This window comes from Carassius carassius, chromosome 12 (genome assembly GCF_963082965.1).
Source record: "Carassius carassius chromosome 12, fCarCar2.1, whole genome shotgun sequence".
In the NCBI taxonomy this organism is placed as follows: Eukaryota; Metazoa; Chordata; class Actinopteri; order Cypriniformes; family Cyprinidae; genus Carassius; species Carassius carassius.
Window position 1 is genome coordinate 14,237,315 of NC_081766.1, and position 19,580 is coordinate 14,256,894.

General features: G+C 37.6%; 1 protein-coding gene across 1 annotated transcript; it reads right to left on the reverse strand.

The window, feature by feature from the left end:
- Window positions 1–264: 264 nt before the first annotated feature.
- On the reverse strand, window positions 265–18,080 carry LOC132154877 (E3 ubiquitin-protein ligase MARCHF6). The gene is made up of 26 exons (XM_059563600.1): window positions 17,795–18,080; window positions 16,888–16,987; window positions 15,707–15,780; window positions 14,791–14,934; window positions 14,602–14,674; window positions 14,238–14,406; window positions 12,625–12,817; window positions 12,460–12,521; window positions 12,328–12,360; window positions 12,186–12,237; window positions 11,995–12,053; window positions 11,806–11,886; window positions 11,016–11,084; window positions 10,631–10,705; window positions 10,215–10,349; window positions 10,015–10,134; window positions 9,518–9,618; window positions 7,978–8,115; window positions 7,250–7,451; window positions 7,070–7,139; window positions 5,720–5,901; window positions 5,400–5,534; window positions 4,522–4,611; window positions 4,312–4,444; window positions 1,640–1,775; window positions 265–796 (listed from the first exon to the last, which is right to left on the reverse strand). The coding sequence occupies exons 1-26, from the start codon at window positions 17,811–17,813 to the stop codon at window positions 709–711; spliced, it is 2,733 nt and encodes a 910-aa protein (XP_059419583.1). The 5' UTR covers window positions 17,814–18,080; the 3' UTR covers window positions 265–708.
- Between the last annotated feature and the right edge of the window lie 1,500 nt (window positions 18,081–19,580).

Sequence of the window (19,580 nt, forward strand, 5' to 3'; positions counted from 1 at the left end):
TTGCAGCTCACTGTGAGCCATAAACTCTACCGTCAAACTACGCTTCTGCTGCTAGATACTGCTTCAATGTTCTTGAATTGGTCTACAACAGTCACGGACAAACTGTTGATGAACCAAAATTCCCTCTTTTCCACATGACAGGAAGCAGATGGGTGTGGCCTCCATCCACTTCTGTTCTGCACATAAAATTAGGGAGGTTAAAGCATCGAAAAAATGAAGGTAAGACACACTACCGAAAGCATCGAATCAAACAAGCCCCTCTCATTCAAAAATGTCAAGATCATATTTCATTGAAAATTCTAAACTAATAAATAAAACAATGTGACAGTCCAGCTCCATTATGACCCAGACATTTCATCCCTGGACTCTGACTGGCCTCTCCACGAGGGTGATGAAAGGAACCATGTGGGTCGAGTCTTGCCACGAACAAAGCTCCACAAATGAGGTAACATCTAGATTTAATAAATTAATACACAGTTAATTTTGTTGTCGTTTCATTTTTTTTTTTTCATTTGGCAGTAGGGGGTTCACTCTTTCTTTCTTTCTGTACATGGCTCTTTCGCCCTTTTCTGCTGGCGGGGTCAGAGAGGCTTAGTGGACGTGCTGGATGTATGGATGCACAAAGAGAGAGCAGGAGAGGAAGGATCATTCAGTCATTCACGCATGCTCGCACACAAAAAGAGTGACTCCAGAGCAATCCCAAGCTCTTTACTCCTGCACTGAACTGCTGTGTGTGGTAGTGCTGGGCTTGCCAGCTTTTCGTTCATAGTTCACAAGTCTCTGTCCAACAAGGTACCTGCATGGACGAATAAAGAACAAAACACAAAGCGCAGCCATCAGTAAATAAGGTGTGAAGTGACTGACTTTTTTTTTATGTAAGAAGTCCCTTATGCTCACCTCTGCTGCATTTATTTATTGTAAAATCTTATTACAACTTTCTGTTTTCTATTTTTATATACTTTTAAACGCAATTACTGTGATGCAAAGCTGAATTTTCAGTATCATAAGTGTCTGATGAATCTTCAGAAACCATTCTAATATGCTGATTTGCTGCTCAAGAAACATTTCTTATTATTATCAATGTTGAAAACAGGTGTGCTGCTTAATATATTTGTGGAAACCATTACACTTTTTTCCAGGATTCTTTGATGCATAAAAAATTCTAAAGTTTACTTTTAATAGAAATCTTTTATAACATAAATTTACTTTGCAATCAATTTACTATCAGATCAATTTAATGCATCCTTGCTGAGTAGAAGTATTTTCTATTATATTTATTTCAGAAAACAAAATCGGTCCCCAAATCTTTGAATTATAAAGCAAATGGGTGGCACATTAAAAGGTCTCAAGGTACTAAAATATCTCTGAAAATAACACCCACTAGGCCAGGGATGGCAAACGTTGGTCCTGGAGAGCCACAGCCCTGCAGAGTTCTGCTTCAACCCTAATCAAACACACCTGAACAAACTAATCAAGGCCTGAAGGGTTACTAGGAAGCTACAGGCAGGTGAGTTTTTATAAGGGTAGGAGCTAAACTCTGCAGGACTGCCGCTCTCCAGGACCAGAGTTCGCCACCCCTGCACTAGACATTTTTATTAGTTCTTAAGAACATAGTTAATTTCTGACACTCAAGACTCACTTGTCATTCTTAATGTGCTCATAAAGGCGCTTGAATTGTCGGATTTGGAAAAAGAGGATACCCATCAGCACCACTACCATCAGAAGGAAGGGGTAGATTCTCCTCTGCACCAAATTCTGCATCTCCATAGTGACTCCTATCCAGAGAGACAAGAATATTAGGAACGGATAAATATACGTACTGTAACGTTTCGTAACATGAGAAAAAGCCTCTCCAAGAAAAACATGTCTTAAGATACGTTTTTAAGATATAAGATATATGTTAGTTTTTTACTGATTTCAGGCAGAAAATGTTCTATTTTGGGTGACTGAGTTCCTTAAGAACTCTTCTTAAGGCATGATAGATAACCATAATGTTCGATAGCACAGCTAATTGTACCACACAGTCACTGATACACCCAGAATACTCTCAGCGGTGCAGCAACAGAAATTAGTCAGTATATGTGAACATATGTAGTACGATGGTCATCTGCTCTTTATTGAGTCCCAAAGGGAGTTGGAATTGACCCATCAAAAACAAACAAGTATTTACTGGAATCTTAAACATCACTACACAACTCCCATATAGAGTATGAAGGGTGCCCAACTGTTCAGATATCATCTGAATCTTGCACTCAAAGAGCTCATTTACAATGCAGCTGTAATAACTGGACTTTTTCCTCTTTGAATGAAGCCACTTTAAAACCTCTTTTAATATATATATATATATTAGTGCTGTCAATCGATTAAAAACTTTAACTAGATTAATCACATTTCTTCTGTGATTAATCGCAATTAATCGCAATAAAAAAAGAAATGTTTTTGTACGTTTTTAATATATTTTTTAATGTAATAATTTCACAGTTAAATTTAAATACTTGTTTAAATGACATTTTTTTATGAATGAAGGCCAGTATTACTGATATTAATACAGCTACTTTTTTTTTTTTTTTACATTTATTATTAGGCTTCAAAAATATAACAGTTTTTAATTTAAGTAAACTTAAAACAATGCTAACATAAACCCATAATAAATGTCATGTTTACTCCTGCCCTTCCTGTCTTAACAGTTAGGAAATATACAGAAACACTGCACTGCATAAACTATAAATTAAATAGTTAATCCTTATTAAAGCTACAAAAGTTATTTAGTCAAGAGCAGCGAGTAATTTTCTCTGTTCCCTTTGTTCTTTAACTTTACTGACAGGAAGCTTTATTGGCTGCTGTCCCTTTAAGAGCAGACAGACACACGGATCTCACCGTTTATATACTGTCTATGGATCTCGCCTCATTCTCACAACTCTTTTTGTTCATTTTAGACTTTATATAAATCATTTAAGATTGCTCTTATGAGGATAATCGACAAAACTGGCACTTTGGGATGTTCATTTGTTAGTTCAAGCGCTTAAGAGAACTGGATTCTGGCACCCTGTCTATGCATTGTGTATGTGTGTACATGTGTATGTGTCACATAAGGGCATTCACAGACAGCGCATTCTCTTTTGTCTTGCCGCGCTTGAAATGTTTAAAAGCATTTAAATGAATAAGAGCGTGATCATATAATGTAAAGCCAGCCAACGGATGGCAGAAAATACGGATGCTGCGTTAATTGCATTAAATATTTTGACACGTTAAACCAGACAAAAATTAATCGCATGCGTTAACGCGTTAACGTTGACAGCACTAATATATATATATATATATATATATATATATATATATATATATATATATATATATATATATATATATATATATATATATATATAAATAAAAGAAAGTATGGGCAAAGATTAATTTTTTTTTTAATCGCGATTAAATTGCATTATTGTCTACGATTAATCGCTATTGATTGCGTTATGCACAAAACTAAAAATGCATTCAAGAGTGGTGTATTGTGCACTTTTTTTCCATTTAAAAGTAGGTCTACTGCTATATGAACAAAAGTGTAATAACATTTGGTTTGCAAACACTTTAAACAAATGAGATGCTATTTACAGCAGTGCTCCTTTTACATAGTAGCAGTTACAATATTTATTGTAGCCTAAATCTCAACTTATAACATAAATGTAATTAAATATAAAACTAGCCATTTGACACTTGATGGGCGGGTAGAGACTCGTGTGTGCGGAATGTGGGAGAATAATTAGGGTGTGCTCACACTAGGCAATCTTAACCGTGCTGGAGTGCACCCCCAAAAGCCTGGTTCGTTTGACTAGTGTGATCGTTCCGTTTAGCAGTCCCTGGCTCGGTTGGAAGAGGGTGGGCTAGAGCGCGGTTCAGTTATACATAGATCAGTGAGTGTGAGCACTAACCCCGCTGTAAAAGCAAATCTTCTGATACGTGCTGCATGATTGCTTGAATATTTCTGAGCAGCAAAAGCGTGTTACCGCATCCCATACGACTCAAAATAATAAACCACAAAGCTAACAAAACAATTCGCAAATTTTACTGTTAAAATATACATGTAATTATTTAATTTTATATTTATTATATTTAGAATTAAACCAGAGCCGTATTTTTCCGGCATAAACACAGTAAGGTTTTTGATTGACTGAACAATTACAGCATCATACTTTTCAGAATTATAACAAATAAATAAAAATTACATTTACACTAAATGCAACTATGCCTAATAGAAACATGTTCTGAGAAACTGAGAGCTTTGACTAACACGGCATTGTTTATACCTACCTAGAAGGGGGACGATGCCTACAGAAATCACATAGGGGATGCAAAGAGAAAGCAGCAGTACAGCAATGACCGGGGCCGCCAGCTTCCTGATGATGAAATGAAGGTCAATGTTCCTGATTCCATTGGCATACACCTGAAAAGCAGTAAATTATTCAGTTAGTGAGTCCGTAACAGCACCACAGCGATCATGAGCAAATGATAGCCACTAACCTGCTCAATAACAGTCTTCAACCACCACTGGGGACCCATGAGGGTGATGGCAGCAATGATTTTGGCATGTAGCACTCCTAAAGCCCAGTCCTTAACGATAAAGAGAAAAAAGAAAAAAAAGTCAATACCGCTGGCACAACCATACCTCTGCTCCACTTAGCGCCTGTGGAAATTAAGTTCTCCAAACAGGATGGATTAGATTAGTAGGGAAAAGTAGTCTTTTGAAAAACTGCCTGCTGCTGGAGTAAATCCAACCAAAATCTGTTTTCCAGTACATCAGTGACACAGCTTATTAGCTCAAACGGAGAACAGTACAAGGTCAGACAAATACTGGCACACCATGTCAGATGCTATTTTTAAACTATTTGTATATAAAGAACTAACAATACTAAAGACCAGAAGGTTCTCTCATCATTTACTCACCATCACATTTCCTCTGGTGACGTTCAATAAATGACATTTAAAAATGACAATTTCGTCATTTATTTAAACTCATGATTTTAAACTGATTTGTCTTGGAATACAGAAAAAAAATATATATATATATATATTACCTTTGAAAGCCACTGGTTCTAACATGCAGTGTGACCATGAAAGCCACTGGTTCTAACATGCAGTGTGACCAAATATCAACTATGTCATATGGACTGCTTTTGATACTTTAATAGTGGGATTTTGTGTAATTTTGGAGCTTGACCGGCCCAGTCCTCTTTCACTTTCATTAAATGGAAAAGAGCAGAAAGAATGTTCTTTACAATAAACCTTTTGTGTTACAAAGAAGAACACCACAGGGGTTTAGAACAACATATTTATAAATAAATCTGTTCTTTTCTAACTGAACTTTGCCTTTAAGAGCAGGACTCCTATTAGTGCTTTACCTGCCAGGGGTAGAACAGAGGCGTCTGATCCAGCGGCACTCTAAGAGGAGCTACAATCACCAGCTCAAACAGCAGTCCCAAGAGCAGAGGGATCACTCCAGCCAACAGCACAGCCACAATCAGGGTCTTCATAATCTGAATTCACACAAAATCACCAAAACAGCACATTAATAAAAAAAGAGAGGAACAGACAAAGTAGACACGGATCATCTGTCTTTGGTTTCAAGCCATGTATGCAGTATTTTATAACTATTTTAAAACTACTTGGTCTACTCCTCTCTTTTATTTTTAAGCCACAATGAAATCACTTCATTCAGTACCATGAGGGTCCACTCCTCAACCTTGAGCAGGATGATTCTCCGCCCCTGAGGCATCCAGGCCAGCATCACTGTGATTGCTCTGATGGAGAGCCAGCACACATACAGCCCACACGCTGCAGTGTACAGCTCATGGATCTTAGCACTGCCCGTCCAGAAGGACATCAGCCAGCGTCCAGTGAACACTGTGATAAACACAAATAAACAATTCAGAGCACTGCTGAAAATCTGAGACAAACTTTTCTATGCTCTCTCATTCTCTGAAAGCTTAAAAGAAAATATTTAAAAACAGCAGATTATAGTATTTTTCAAAGTTATACTCCCTTATGATCACCAAGGCTGCATTTATTTTAACGAAAATAAACAGTAATTTAAATTCTGTTATTATTCCATGGAGCATAGGAGAAGTTTTGGCAATACTTTATAGTGTCCTTGTTACATACAGTATTACATCTTATTTATTATAGTAATAGCAGTAAATTATGGATAATTACATGCAACTAATCCTAAACTAAACCCTATTCCTAACCCTATAGTAAGTTCATGTTGCTGTGCTGGTCGCTGTCTACATGCAGTTTTAAGGAACACGGACTAATTACTTTAACTTTAAAACAGCTTTAAAACACCATTAAAAAGGTCCTTAAGACTAATGTGCTTTAAAACCCCTTAACTGTCACCCCGTCCCGAATATGGGACGCCTAGGTTTACCTTACTATATTACAATCAAATCTAATCTAATCTTGACAAACTATATATCGTTGGAAAGGTCTAAGACTCCCAAATATATATTTTACCAATGTTTTTTGATAAAAATGATGTAGGAAAAGAAATAGATTAATTTATGACAAGAGTGCACCCTCAAAAATCTACATTATAACAGGAGTTTTGACCTTTGTTTAAAAAAAAAAAAAAAGACTTCCTGGTTGCCTTTTTCTCTATCACATTTTAGAAATCATCAGAAATTATATATCGACTGAAAACTTAAAATTTCAAAATTCATCCTTTAAAACCCATTTTAAAATCAGACATTGCATTACCATGTAAATGGTACATCAATATCTTGTTACAAAATATTTTCAGTCATGAATTATAAAAATTTAGGTTTGTATCATGCACATTCAAGTCTATCTTTAAAAAACATGAGTAACAGTTAAGGGGTTAAGTCTTTTATACACTGACCACTTATAGTACTTCTGAATCCTTTTTTAATATTATCATTGTAATTAAAAAAAGTGCAACTAGTACAATTCATTCCAACCATTTCTGTTCCATTGAAGAAACTAAATCATACAGGTTTGATTAAATCAAGAAGGTGAGCAAATGATAAGACATCCCAATTTGATGGACGCTCACCTGGTAACGTGAGACACACCAAACTGGCCAAAAGCAGCGTCACGCACATGAACAAAATCAGCAACACAATCTACAGGTGGCCAAAAGAGGAAGACAAATATTAAAAGATCATTCATCTGAAAATCTGATTCACAAAATCAAGAGATTCACTGAAATATATAAGTATACAGGACAGAGTACCCTTAGAGGGAATTTCGTGGGCCTGTGATAGGGCTGAAAGCCCACTGGGCCCCCCTGCTGCAGTATGGCCTGGTGGGCAGCGTGCAGTCCTTCTCCCACCACAGGAATGGCGTTGTTTCGGGCCTGCTGGTTGTTGTTGGCCTGCTGGTTGGCATTGTTCTCATTGTCTTCCTGGTCTCCCAGCAAGTAAGAGTGCAGGTCCCTGAAATGTGTGGCACAAAGTAGCATTGATTAAGATGATCATTACACCTTCAAGATTCAAGAAATTCAAGAAAGAAAGAGAGAAAAGGTGAACTAAGCCCTCCAAGTAAAATCAATGTGTATGCAAAATGTAAATTATCTCAGGAGAAAGCTTTACTGATTTTAACAGGAGCATTTGTGAAAGTGCGAACTCTGCAAGCTGAACCACACAGCTCCAACAGTTGCATGAACTCTGAAGTGAAAGCATTCATTGATTATAATGAAATGAGAGCAGTCAAAATACCACATCATATTTTAACCTAACCACAATACATTTTAACCTAAGACCTATTAAATCAAAACTAATAATTGCGATTATAACATCAATGGAAATATTCTACAGTTATGATTTTTCATGATCGTGCTACCCTAATGCAAAGGACAACAATTTTTTTAGGACAGCACAGAGAGAACCAGGAAAAGTAATTTCAGTACATGAGGTTAACAGACATAATGAGCAACAGGGTAAATGTGTATATAAGACTCACAGCAAGTAGCCAGCGGTCACAGTCCATGCTCGCACCAGACCTTTGAGCCACTGCCGCGTATGTCCCTGTTCCAACAGAGCAGGAAGAACAACCTGCAACAATAGCAACTCCAGAGACAGCTCACTCACTGGAGCATCGCTGAGAGAGAGAGAGAGAGAGGGAGAGGAAGTCATTACATAGCGAATAGAGCTGTTCATCCATAATGCTAAACCTTCACGGGGTCTCTATGGAATTGGTTTTTATAATAAAATTGCCTGGGCTATCCTACCAGATCTGAAGCATTTTTCCTGCCCTTTTGGACCTCTTTAAATGACAATTTCACACCATGAGTCCCAGACAAGTTCATTTCATACATTCAATTCATAAATACTAAAAGGAACGTTTCAAAATAAAGCCAACACTACTGCCCCTTTTATGTGAGTGCATGAGCTTGCTGTGGTGTGATTTACCCAACTACCATTGTAGTCGTTCTGTAGCAATTTAATTTATGCTTTTAAACAATGATTTTCCAGGTGTTTTATGCTTTCAATTCTTAAGCTCTTTAAAGTTAGTCAGTTTTGATAGACTGTCAATGTTTTTATCATTTATCAGCTGAAAAAATTATAAAATAAAATCTGAAATGTATTATTATTCGTTATTAAAACTTTTAAGTTACAATTATCAATATAACTATTGTCCTTGGTGTGAGCAGCTCTTTATTCTACTCATAAATTGAAAACCAATATTCTAAAAACTCATATTTCAGAGTTAACCTGGGGAGTCAAACAACAGGGCAGGAGAGAACAGGACATTGTAATGTTGAAGCTATAAAGCAGCATTAAAGGGAGAATTTACCAATAAATGAACATTCAGACATAATTTACTCACGATCATGTCCAAACGTGTACGACTACAGAAGATTATTCTTATTTTGAAAAAGTTTTTTTTTTTCCACAGAAGAAAGTCATATGGTTTTGAAAGTTCAAAGAAATACTTCAAACATCAGGTTTCTCAGTCATTCAAACCATAATTAAAAGCCCCCAACATGTGAAGGATGGCCTCTTTCTACAGAAGCAGGAGTCAGTGCCCTAGCAAACACTACAGCTGTTCAAAGTACTCTCATAGTGACGAATGTACACAGCACAGCTGAGAGGACAGCAGGGTTACACAGGGTAAGATACACAAACATAGAGTGAGGGGACTTTCTATGACGTTACTGTTGTGGACATTATATTAATGGCTCTCTGCAATATCAGACTGTAGTAATGCTGTGCTGGGAATGATGACATCAGGTGTAACACACCTGCCAAATGATGCAACAGGCCCACCTGACACTACAGAGAGTCCTGATACTTATTAGGTAACGAAGCAAAGGTCTGCCATGACAGCAGTAATTAGCCATTTTTATGGCCCTTTTAAACAAAGTCACACAGAGAAAGAACTTTGCTTCTTCTGGCTGTAATCTCTGACTGGATTTATACATAAAAAAATGTAGATAAATATCACAAGGAACATTAATCGTTAAGACTTTGATAATGAGATGGAAATACATTTTATTTACCTGTAAAGCATCACATTGTAGGGAAGAAATAAAGGGAAGATGTGTTTGATTATCCGGATAGGAAGCCACAACATGAGGAGAACGATTGAGCCAAACACAACCTGAAAAGAGAAAAACCTGTTCATTTAAGAACACAGAAAACAGAAGAGTACAGAGCACCTTAGGGGACATGGTGACAGAACAAAATATGTGATGGAAGGAAAAACATTTCAGTGCTTTTGCACTCTCTCACAAAAGTATCACTATCTCCTGAGAAACACTTTTGCATACTCTCATGAAAGTATTGCGTTTCCTTGAGAAACTTGAACACTGAAATATAGTTTTTCCTCCCACTTCACATTATTTCCATCACAAAAGTTTTGCAAGTGAATGCAAAGGTTTCTAGGAGGAAAACTATTATTTTGCAAGAGAATGCAAAAGCATTTAATAATTTTTTACTGCAAAATTTAAGGGGATCATTTGAAAAGGGTTTCAAAAAGAGGTGAACATTTACTCACCACTGATAGTATGAATCGTCTCAAGTGTCTATATATTGGTAGGTGTATCATTTCTTGCACTGGGTTGAAATCTGGATCATTCAGATTTCTGAGAAACCACAAGACTCCAGGCCTTAGAACCTGAGAAATACAAGGACAGCATTCTAAAAAATCTCATGAAAAAATCTCCTGCATGATTAAACTGATATAGAAATGCCCACCTCTCGAAGTAGAAGAATGAAAGAGGCAAAATAGAAGACGTAGACCATCCCCACCAGCCAGTGAAGGAACATGGTGGTCCCTGGAGCGGATTCAAAACTCAACTCTCTGTCTTTCAATGAGGCATCAAACATTTCCTACAAAACACAGATACATTTTTTTTTTACCTTTACTGTATGACAAGTACTAAGGATAAGGTTCCTAAACTAAACTTAATAAAGCTTAAAATTTGCACTCACGTTTTTCTTCATTAAAAAAAAAAATTTAAAAAATGAAGCAGAGCAGCTAACATTGAAATAAATGGGAATGCTAACCAACACTAGCTTAAATCAGCTCCAAATATTAGACCTTTTTGGGCCAACATGACCAGAATGAGTGAGCATAGCCTAAATTAGTTTGATAAATTGAAACGAAATACCAGAGAGCAGATATCAAGCCACCAGCCGCAGATAAGGGGGAACACACCAATCTCTACAACTACTAGAAGAGACACCTAGAAGAAACAAATATTATAATTTAATATGAGCCTCAATAAAAGACATACATGACAGGTACTAAACAAGAGGCAAATGTAAATTGCATAAATAAGTGTATCAGGCAAAGGCCTGTAATCTAAGTTTAGATGTACCCAATTATAGCATTAGCGTGATTGAGAACATAGAATTACAGTAAATCCCAAAAATCGTTTGCAAAACAAGTTGTTGCAACCAATGTTATCAAGTCATTGTTTCTGCCCTATCTTACTCAAGTATAGCAAACCTGGCTTTACAGAACAGCACATTTAAACTGCTGATGTAACTGACCTTAACGACAATGTAGCAGACTCCTAACAAGCGGCGTGATCTTTGAAATCTCACCAGCGCTGCTAATCCCTGAGATCTGAATTAAGGAAAGGAACATCAGAGACTAGATTACAGAAACTTCTCATCTTAAGTCTAGTTAACATATGAGAAGTTCAATGTTATAAACAAGACACTAACTGAAATTGTTATGGCTATTAAATAGATATGCCTCTGATGTAAAGTGTGGTCACATAAGTGACATTTCAGCAAAATTTTGGGCAAAATTTTCTATAGTGTCACAATATATGAGGCACAGCTCACACAGAAGTCACTTTCAAACCAAGCAACTTTCTGTTGGCTGACACTGTGAATGCACACGACCAACATGATCCATATTGAGTCGATTCCCACTGAAACTGAATTTGGCCTGTAAAAAACCAAACCCCGAATAAGGGTTAACAGCACCTGTAGGAGCGTTTCTTTAATTCTGCCCTAGAAGACAACATAAAATGACACCGAATGACTTGGAGGTGGATGTGTGGCCATTTCACAAAAAAAAAAAAAAAAAAAGGTCTAGTCATATTTTGTGTGTAACTTCCGGAAAGACTTGGTAAACCAGAGAAGGTAGGTAGTTAAGCTGGGTGTACATGGTGCAAGTTTGGACTACAAAGTGACAAATAAAAAGATTTATAGTGCAGTGTAGAGAGCTTCATTTATTATAGCGGAATGATTTCTGAGCTCGTACGACAGCAAAAAACACACCAGCCTTAAATGGTGATTATTTCAGATGTTATTGAGCGTTTAAGGATACATGACACACAATGAGTGTGATGGCCAAAAGGACATATCCAACTATAGTGGTGATGAGTCCCTCAAAGTGTGAGGCACGGACCTGAAAGCAGATGCGAGACAATTGTCAATGTTGAAACTGCATTTACATTATTTATTTATTTTAAAGTCAAGCTAGATAAAAAAATTCTAAAACTGATCTGATACTTACATATTCTTCAAAACCAAGTCCAACCACTGAGAAGTGGCCAATATGGTAGGGACAGAAAGCTAAGATGATACGATTTCAAGTGTAGAAGTTGAAGTAATTGGAGAACATAGTCAGTGTTTTCATAATGGGTTACTTAACATGAATGCATGAATGTTATAATTTGATTAAAACTAATCTGCAGTGATGCTTACCAAACACCAAGATGAAGAGTGTGTTGAGTGAGACCACCCAGAACACATGCTCCTTAAACAAAAATAAACCCAAAAAACACATTAATTATTGGTTCTTTTGAAATGGATGTTTTTTGAGAAATGAAATATTTGTGTCACTCACCAGAAAAACCAGGGACCCATCAAGCCCAAGCATCTGAACGAAGGGGGGGGGGGGGGGGGGGTGGACAGGTTTAATGTTTTTCTGAAAGATTCTGCTATGATGTATGTATGATACAGTGACATATAGTCTCACCCTTTCCCAAGTGAGCTCTTCAGCTGCACGATCCCATTCCAGAGCATTCCAGTTCATATCATCTGCACAGAACATATACAATTTTGCCGCCCAACAGCTTTTTGCACCAGTCAACATTTATACCCAATGAAACATTGCTCATTTGTTTAATTAAAGCCGTCATACCCTGTGCTCCATTGTTGGCATCTGCCACATCTTCGGCTCCTCCATCCTCCTCATCTTCATTATCCAGCTCCATCTCTTCCGCAGCGTCAGCGGGGAGGTCAGGAGCTTCAGCCGCTGCAGCGTTTTCTGCTGGAGGTTCGGCCGGTGCAGGCATGGGCTGGTTTTCACCACCCCCATTACCCTGGCCAGCAGCCTAATGGATAGGATATTAAAATTAGAAGAAAATGTTCTACTGACTGGAATCAACTTTGGTAGAGTATGTACATTTGTCCAGTAGTAGTAAACTGCATCTGGTTCAAACCAATAAAAAAAAACTAAAAAAAACAAGCAGCTATTTTAAGATAGCACTTGTAAGAGTGCAGTCTCCAGATTCAGGAGATAATGGGGGATTTGAAAAGTGAAGTGAAAGTGAAAGTGAAGTGACATTCAGCCAAGTATGGTGACCCATACTCAGAATTTGTGCTCTGCATTTAACCCATCCGAAATGCACACACACAGAGCAGTGAACACACACACACACTGTGAGCACACACCCAGAGCAGTGGGCAGCCATTTATGCTGCGGCGCCCGGGGAGCAGTTGGGGGTTCGATGCCTTGCTCAAGGGCACCTAAGTCGTGGTATTGAAGGTGGAGAGAGAACTGTACATGCACTCCCCCCACCCACAATTCCTGCCAGCCCGGGACTCGAACTCACAACCTTTCGATTGGGAGTCCGACTCTCTAACCATTAGGCCACGACTTCCCATGAAGATGACAGAAGGTCAGCCAGGCTACTGTGTTGTGCTCAAATCAAAATGATAATTAAAGTAAACATGAAGCAAAGTAAACAACAAGGGTCATGTGCAACCTGTATAATTGGTCTCTAAAGAATATCAAGCTTTCAGAAAGTTTTGCTGACTTTAACTGCAATAGGAATGTCATTTTTGCTGTACAGAAGTTGCCAGTGCCAAAAAAAAAAAAAAAAAAAAAAAAAAAAAATTATATATATATATATTCAAATAGAAAACAGTCATTTTAAATTGTAAATATATTTCTTAATATTACCGTATTTTACGCACTATAAGGCGCACTTAAAAGCCTCTAATTTTCTCAAAAACCGTCAGTGCGCCTTATAATCCGGAGCGCCTTATATATGGATCAAGGCGCTCTGTTAAAATGTTGACATTCCCTTTAGCACAGCTCCATCTAGTGGATGCATAACACAAACCCAGTCAAACGTTTGACTGCAGTGTATCTTCTATTCTATGCGCCTTATAATCCGGTGCGCCCTATATATGAAAACAGTTCTAAAATAGGTCATTCATTGAAGGTGCGCTTTATAATCCGGTGCGCTTTATAGTGCGGAAAATACGGTACTGTTTTACTGAATTTTTTTAATCCATTAAATGCAACCTTGATGCAGAGTCTTCTTTCAAAAACATTTGTAAAAATTCCTACCGACCCCAACCTTTTGAACGGTAGATGCCAATGTATAAATGACAACTCAAATAAAAAGAAAGTTCATTGTAAAGTGAATTTGTATTAATGTATCACCATTGTTTATTCCAAATCCATTAAATTTGAGGGCGTTATGCATTCAATATGAAAAGCAGCATGTCACATGAGTCTCGTACCTCATTGGCCGGTCCTGCAGCATTGGCAGGTTGCTGCTGGTTATGCTCCAACCACAAAGGAGCTCCACCGTGAACAATCTGCTCCCGCAGCCACACCAGACTGATGAAGGCGCAGAGGGTGCAGGTCACCACAAAGCAGCCCTGTAGGCAGTCAGCCAGCAAGTTCTCTCTGCAGAGCATGAACATTCACTAATCATCACTTCTGAAATATCCATCCATTGCTCCCCACGCAACCCCGTCCACGGCTAAACCCGAGACCGCAGCGAGTATTGAAATAACCCATTAGAGTTCACACTAAGCCAATAAGCAATGCAAATAAATATTTTAAGGAGAAAACTTGAGAGCTTTCCTGTCTTGTACGTACGTGGAGAGCATGTCTAAGGGAAGAGTCAGGAGGGAGCTTACAGATCCAGTGAACAGACACTTATAGATGCGACCTACAGGAAAAGGAGAACATTACATATGAGTAACATCACATACAATGAACAACATAGGGATAAAGACAGTGTACTACTCACAGTATACCAGACTGTGACCTCTGGGCATCACTTACATGCTGTTAGAGGTACAACCCCCAGCCAAGCGAAGGCAACTAGCGTGTAATGAAACCAGTATCGGATAGCCGTGCCTATACTGGTGACCAGTCCTGCGAAAATGTCCTGCACTGGGAGCCGTGAAGGCATGTCTGGAGAGTAAACTGAAAGCAAAAGAGATGAGGACTTTAATGCATTTTATATTACAATTGTTTGATAAACATTTTGGGCTCCACTGGAAGTGTACCATTCAGTACTGAAAATTGGGGATTATAAATGTTATTTAATTCCAATTTAAGACACTCTGATCCTCTGCAAACTGTTTAAGTGAATTAACTAATCAAATTTGTTTAATAAATATCTTTAATATAGATCATGACTTTGAAAAAGCTGAACTCTGCAAACAGAAGTGCAAAAGAGGCATCTCTTCCAAAGAATGAGAATAAAGAGCTTGTGTGTACAAGAACACAGTGCCACGCTTCACTCTAAAACACACCGCACATTATAGTCATTTAATTAAATCAGTCTTTGTGATTTAACATTATGATTTTGGTGCCATTTTGATTAATCATGTCATTCTATGTTAAGTAATACATTAAGTTCCCACAGAAAACTGGAAGTAATGCTTTCCATAGGGCTTGTGTTTAAAGTCCTTCCAAAGCTTCTGAAGAGCAAAGACTAAAACTAAGTTAAAAAACCTAAAATGTAGCAAAGCCATGCAACAACTCACTCTGGGTGTAAAAGGTTTTTTCACCTCAGCAAAGAGCAGCTACACGAGTGCCATGCTTTTACATCACATGATCAACCCATAGGACCCTATCGCTCTGAAGCACACAATTGCTGCTATTGAACTGGCCATTCCAGGCCGTTGTGACTCTATAGAACTGTTCATGGCTTTACCTCCCCTGAAGAATGCAATGAGAGTGGGTAACTTACTTGGTGTGAAAGCAAATCTGTGCTTGCATAATTCGCAGTACTCTTTTCTGCTGTGTTTAAGCCACTGCACCAAGCTGTGAAAACACAAGAGGGGGGCAGGAAATGGATGTGAGGATGACGATCTGACTTGTGTGAAAAAGCACAGAAAATCCTGCTTCTTTTCCCATTCCCACATGGGAAGAATAACAAACGCTGGAACTCCATAGTTAGTTACCGTTACATTGAGGACCCGTGAGCTCATATGTTACAGCTTGTCAGTTAGTCAAATGGGTGTTGCTGACTCCATTCAGTAACCAAAAACAACAAAAAGCTGAACACAAAGCCTAACAAAAATAACTGGCCCCAATAGAAAGGTTAACTCGATCTACTGACAGACATTCAGTTCCAGAAAATGCCAAATTAGCCGATTTAGGGTATTACAGAAATGTGCAACACAACCAAAAAACTATATTCTTTTTTATTTACCATTTTCTTTTGCCAAAGCAATATACATTATCATTCAAAAAGTTGTGGTAAGTAACTAATTTTTTTTTAAAGAATTTAATACTTTTATTCAGTAAGAATGCATTCAACTGATCAAAATTACAGTAAAGACGTTTATAATATTACAATTATTACAAATAAATGCTGTTCCTTTCAACATTCTGCTCATCAAAGTATCCTGAAAAAAAGATTTTCAGATCAGATTTTCCGCAACTGTGGATCTTCCACATCTTAATTATGCTTAATGCCTGCACTTGTTGACTTTTAGTTTACTAATGGACAGCAAGGCCTTTGTCAGATCAGATCATACTCTTGTTTGTCAGAGCTTGGAACCCCTTCTTACATTGCAAGTGGTATTCCATTTCACGCCGTCCCATTTTTTGGCCATTACTGACACCTGGAATTATTACGGCAGGACAGCAGGATCAGTGTGGTTAACTGCTCAAATTACATCCTCTGAATTTTATAGCAGGTATAATAAACTAATAATAAAGTGCCTTTAGGCATGAGCCAGCTGTCATCTTTGACCATTACTTCTAATGTCCCATTTCTGAGTTAAAAACAACGCACACGTTGGAACACAAATCTGACACGTTGGAAGGTACTTAACATTGTTTGACCCAAAAAGCATCTTATAAAACAGTATAAAAATAGTTATCCTTACAGGGAATTCGTCACCGAATGAACAAAGTTCTTACCATTCTTGGTGGATGAACTTAATGCTTCCAGTACACACGCAGGGATGGAAGAGGGGTTTGTCCTGGGTTCCCTCAGATCGACACACCCTACATATATCAGCTGCCAGAAAAGATGGGCAAAATAAACATTTAAAACAGATATATACAGAACACATTCAATTAAATTAACAGGATATGAGTTTTGCAACAAACACACTGTACCTGCCAAATCATGAAAGGCTATGAGTTAAGAAATTAGACTTAATTACACGTTGTGATTTTCAATTTATACAGATGAAGAAGAACAAAATGGAAGATACATGCAAGATTATTCCCAATCAATCTCCTGGTCATCTTTACCCTCTTCCTATAACAACTGTATAACCCTTAACTAGATAATAATAATTAACACGAGAGACAACTATCACACATAAACATACCGTTCAAATATCAATGGGTTTTAAAGACAATGCACGTGATTTGACTGATCTACTACGTTTCATTTTTATCATATTTCATGTGCGTTTACACCTGATACACAAAGATACACAAAAATACACAAATAGACCATCCCACGTAAGTTGTATCATTTTATGATAATGGCTAAAACTACTTTACATGATTAATGTGCTTTAGAAAAATTCCCATGTCGTTCCGTAATCAAAATCAAGTTTAAATTCATATTAGTTTCTTTAATTTGCTGTTCTTAGAGGATGACAGCTGTACTATAGACCAAGCTTGCATGAAAACATTTAGCTCGATCGCTAGCTTGCAAAGGCCACATCGGTTAACGTTACAGATGCATATTTGGTTGCGCGCTCCGGCTAAATCATCATAATGATAAACATACTTTAGTCAAAGCACATTTAAAAATCAACAACAAGCTAACAGACAGCAGCCACGATGCCTCCGTGTCTAGACTGCTTACCTTCTTCGGCAGTGTCCATCTTGTACGGTGACGCACTGTCCTCTTTACAGTCAACACATAACACACACCGCGGAACAAAACACAATATCAGTTTACGACTATCTAAAATACATCATGACGAAATCGATCGCCGCATAACCACAGACCAGGCCACTTTTTTCGTGTAGTGCTTTCAGATAGCGCTGATCAAGCTACTTGTTAGTCGACTTTATTACTGCTCTGCTGAGCATGTTTGTGGCCTCTGGATCTGAATGTGCTGCTACGGTATCGACTTACGGCAGCACAGCGCGCACGCGCACAGCACGCGACACTTTCTGACGTTTTCCGGCGGTGACTGCGCTAAGTTGTAGATAAATTACGTACAGTTCGAACTACTACAGCTCGATATGCATAATGTTAGCATATTTTTAAGATGCAATGCAAAATTATATATTAAAGTAAATAAGCATTAAATATGCAATTATTATTATTATTAAAAACAATACGGAATTGGATGCACCATGGTATATGATATTTAACCAAGTCACAATCCCACAATAAAATACTATAATTTTTGTGATTTGCATGTATGGTGGTAATGCATGGGACTTTGAATCTTGTTACACCTGGCTGGGCATTTGTAAACCAACATACATACCTTTTTCGATTAGGAATATGGACTTTTTACTGGCCTCTTTTATCAGTATGAGGTATAATTTTATAATAAATATGACATCATACTTAATTAAAGGAATAATGTTGGATTATTTACATGACAGGAAAAGGCATTGTTATAGAACTACTTCATCTATGAGATAGTTGGGTTCAGAGGTTTAGGGACACGGATCGGTTCGGTATGTGCTATGTTCAGGGGAAAAATAAAAATAGAGAAAATAATAACAAATAAACAAAGCAACAGCACAGCTAAATACAACAAAGAGCAAATATATAAATAAAATAAACAGTGTTTTTCAGGTGTTTAACAGGCACAGAAATTTAAAAGTAATCAAATGTAAAATAACAGTGCATATTTCACTGTACAAATTAAAGACCAATCCCTGAAGTTGCAAAAGTTTTTCAATCAAGAGAAGTGATTTCCCTGTCTTTTGTTGTTTAACATTTAAAGCACAGACAGCAGGAATAGACTGCTGTTCCTCCATTTTTTATATTTAAAGAATTTGCCACTGACGATTCAAATGCGAGTTTTGAGAGGTGTAGAGTAGTGCTTGTTGCAGACATGGTTTTATGTTTTCGTGGCACTATACACAATGTTTAAAAACACAGGACAAGTCATTATAATCAGTAATTATGTCCCCACTGGATGCAACAAATGCCTAGTTTTTAATGGGTTTTATTGGTCTTGTCTCGTCGTGCTGGGAGACAACGGCATCACAGTATGTTAAGGGGCGTAACATTTCCATCACATGCTTGAGGTATTCAGCCAATCACAATGCACTGGATAGCAGGGCATAGAGGAGCAACAATAATGTACATTATGTGAGAAAAAAAAACATAATACATTGCATAAACACATTGCATTACACCAAATACACAACATAATATTCTTTTTAGCAATGTCATATGACCCGTTTAAAACATAATTCACAGACCTAGTACACTGATACACATGAGTAATCTTTCTCAACTGTTTATGTTCACTTAAGACATGGCCAACGGTGTTTGCAAGAGGGGCATGATGAAAACTTTTTTTGAGTTAGTTTATCAGTTCAAATTCAAGTCTTGAAAGAGAATCGTGGTACATACCAAGAGTACTGTGAGACGCATTGTGGGAGGTTTTCGGTTCGGT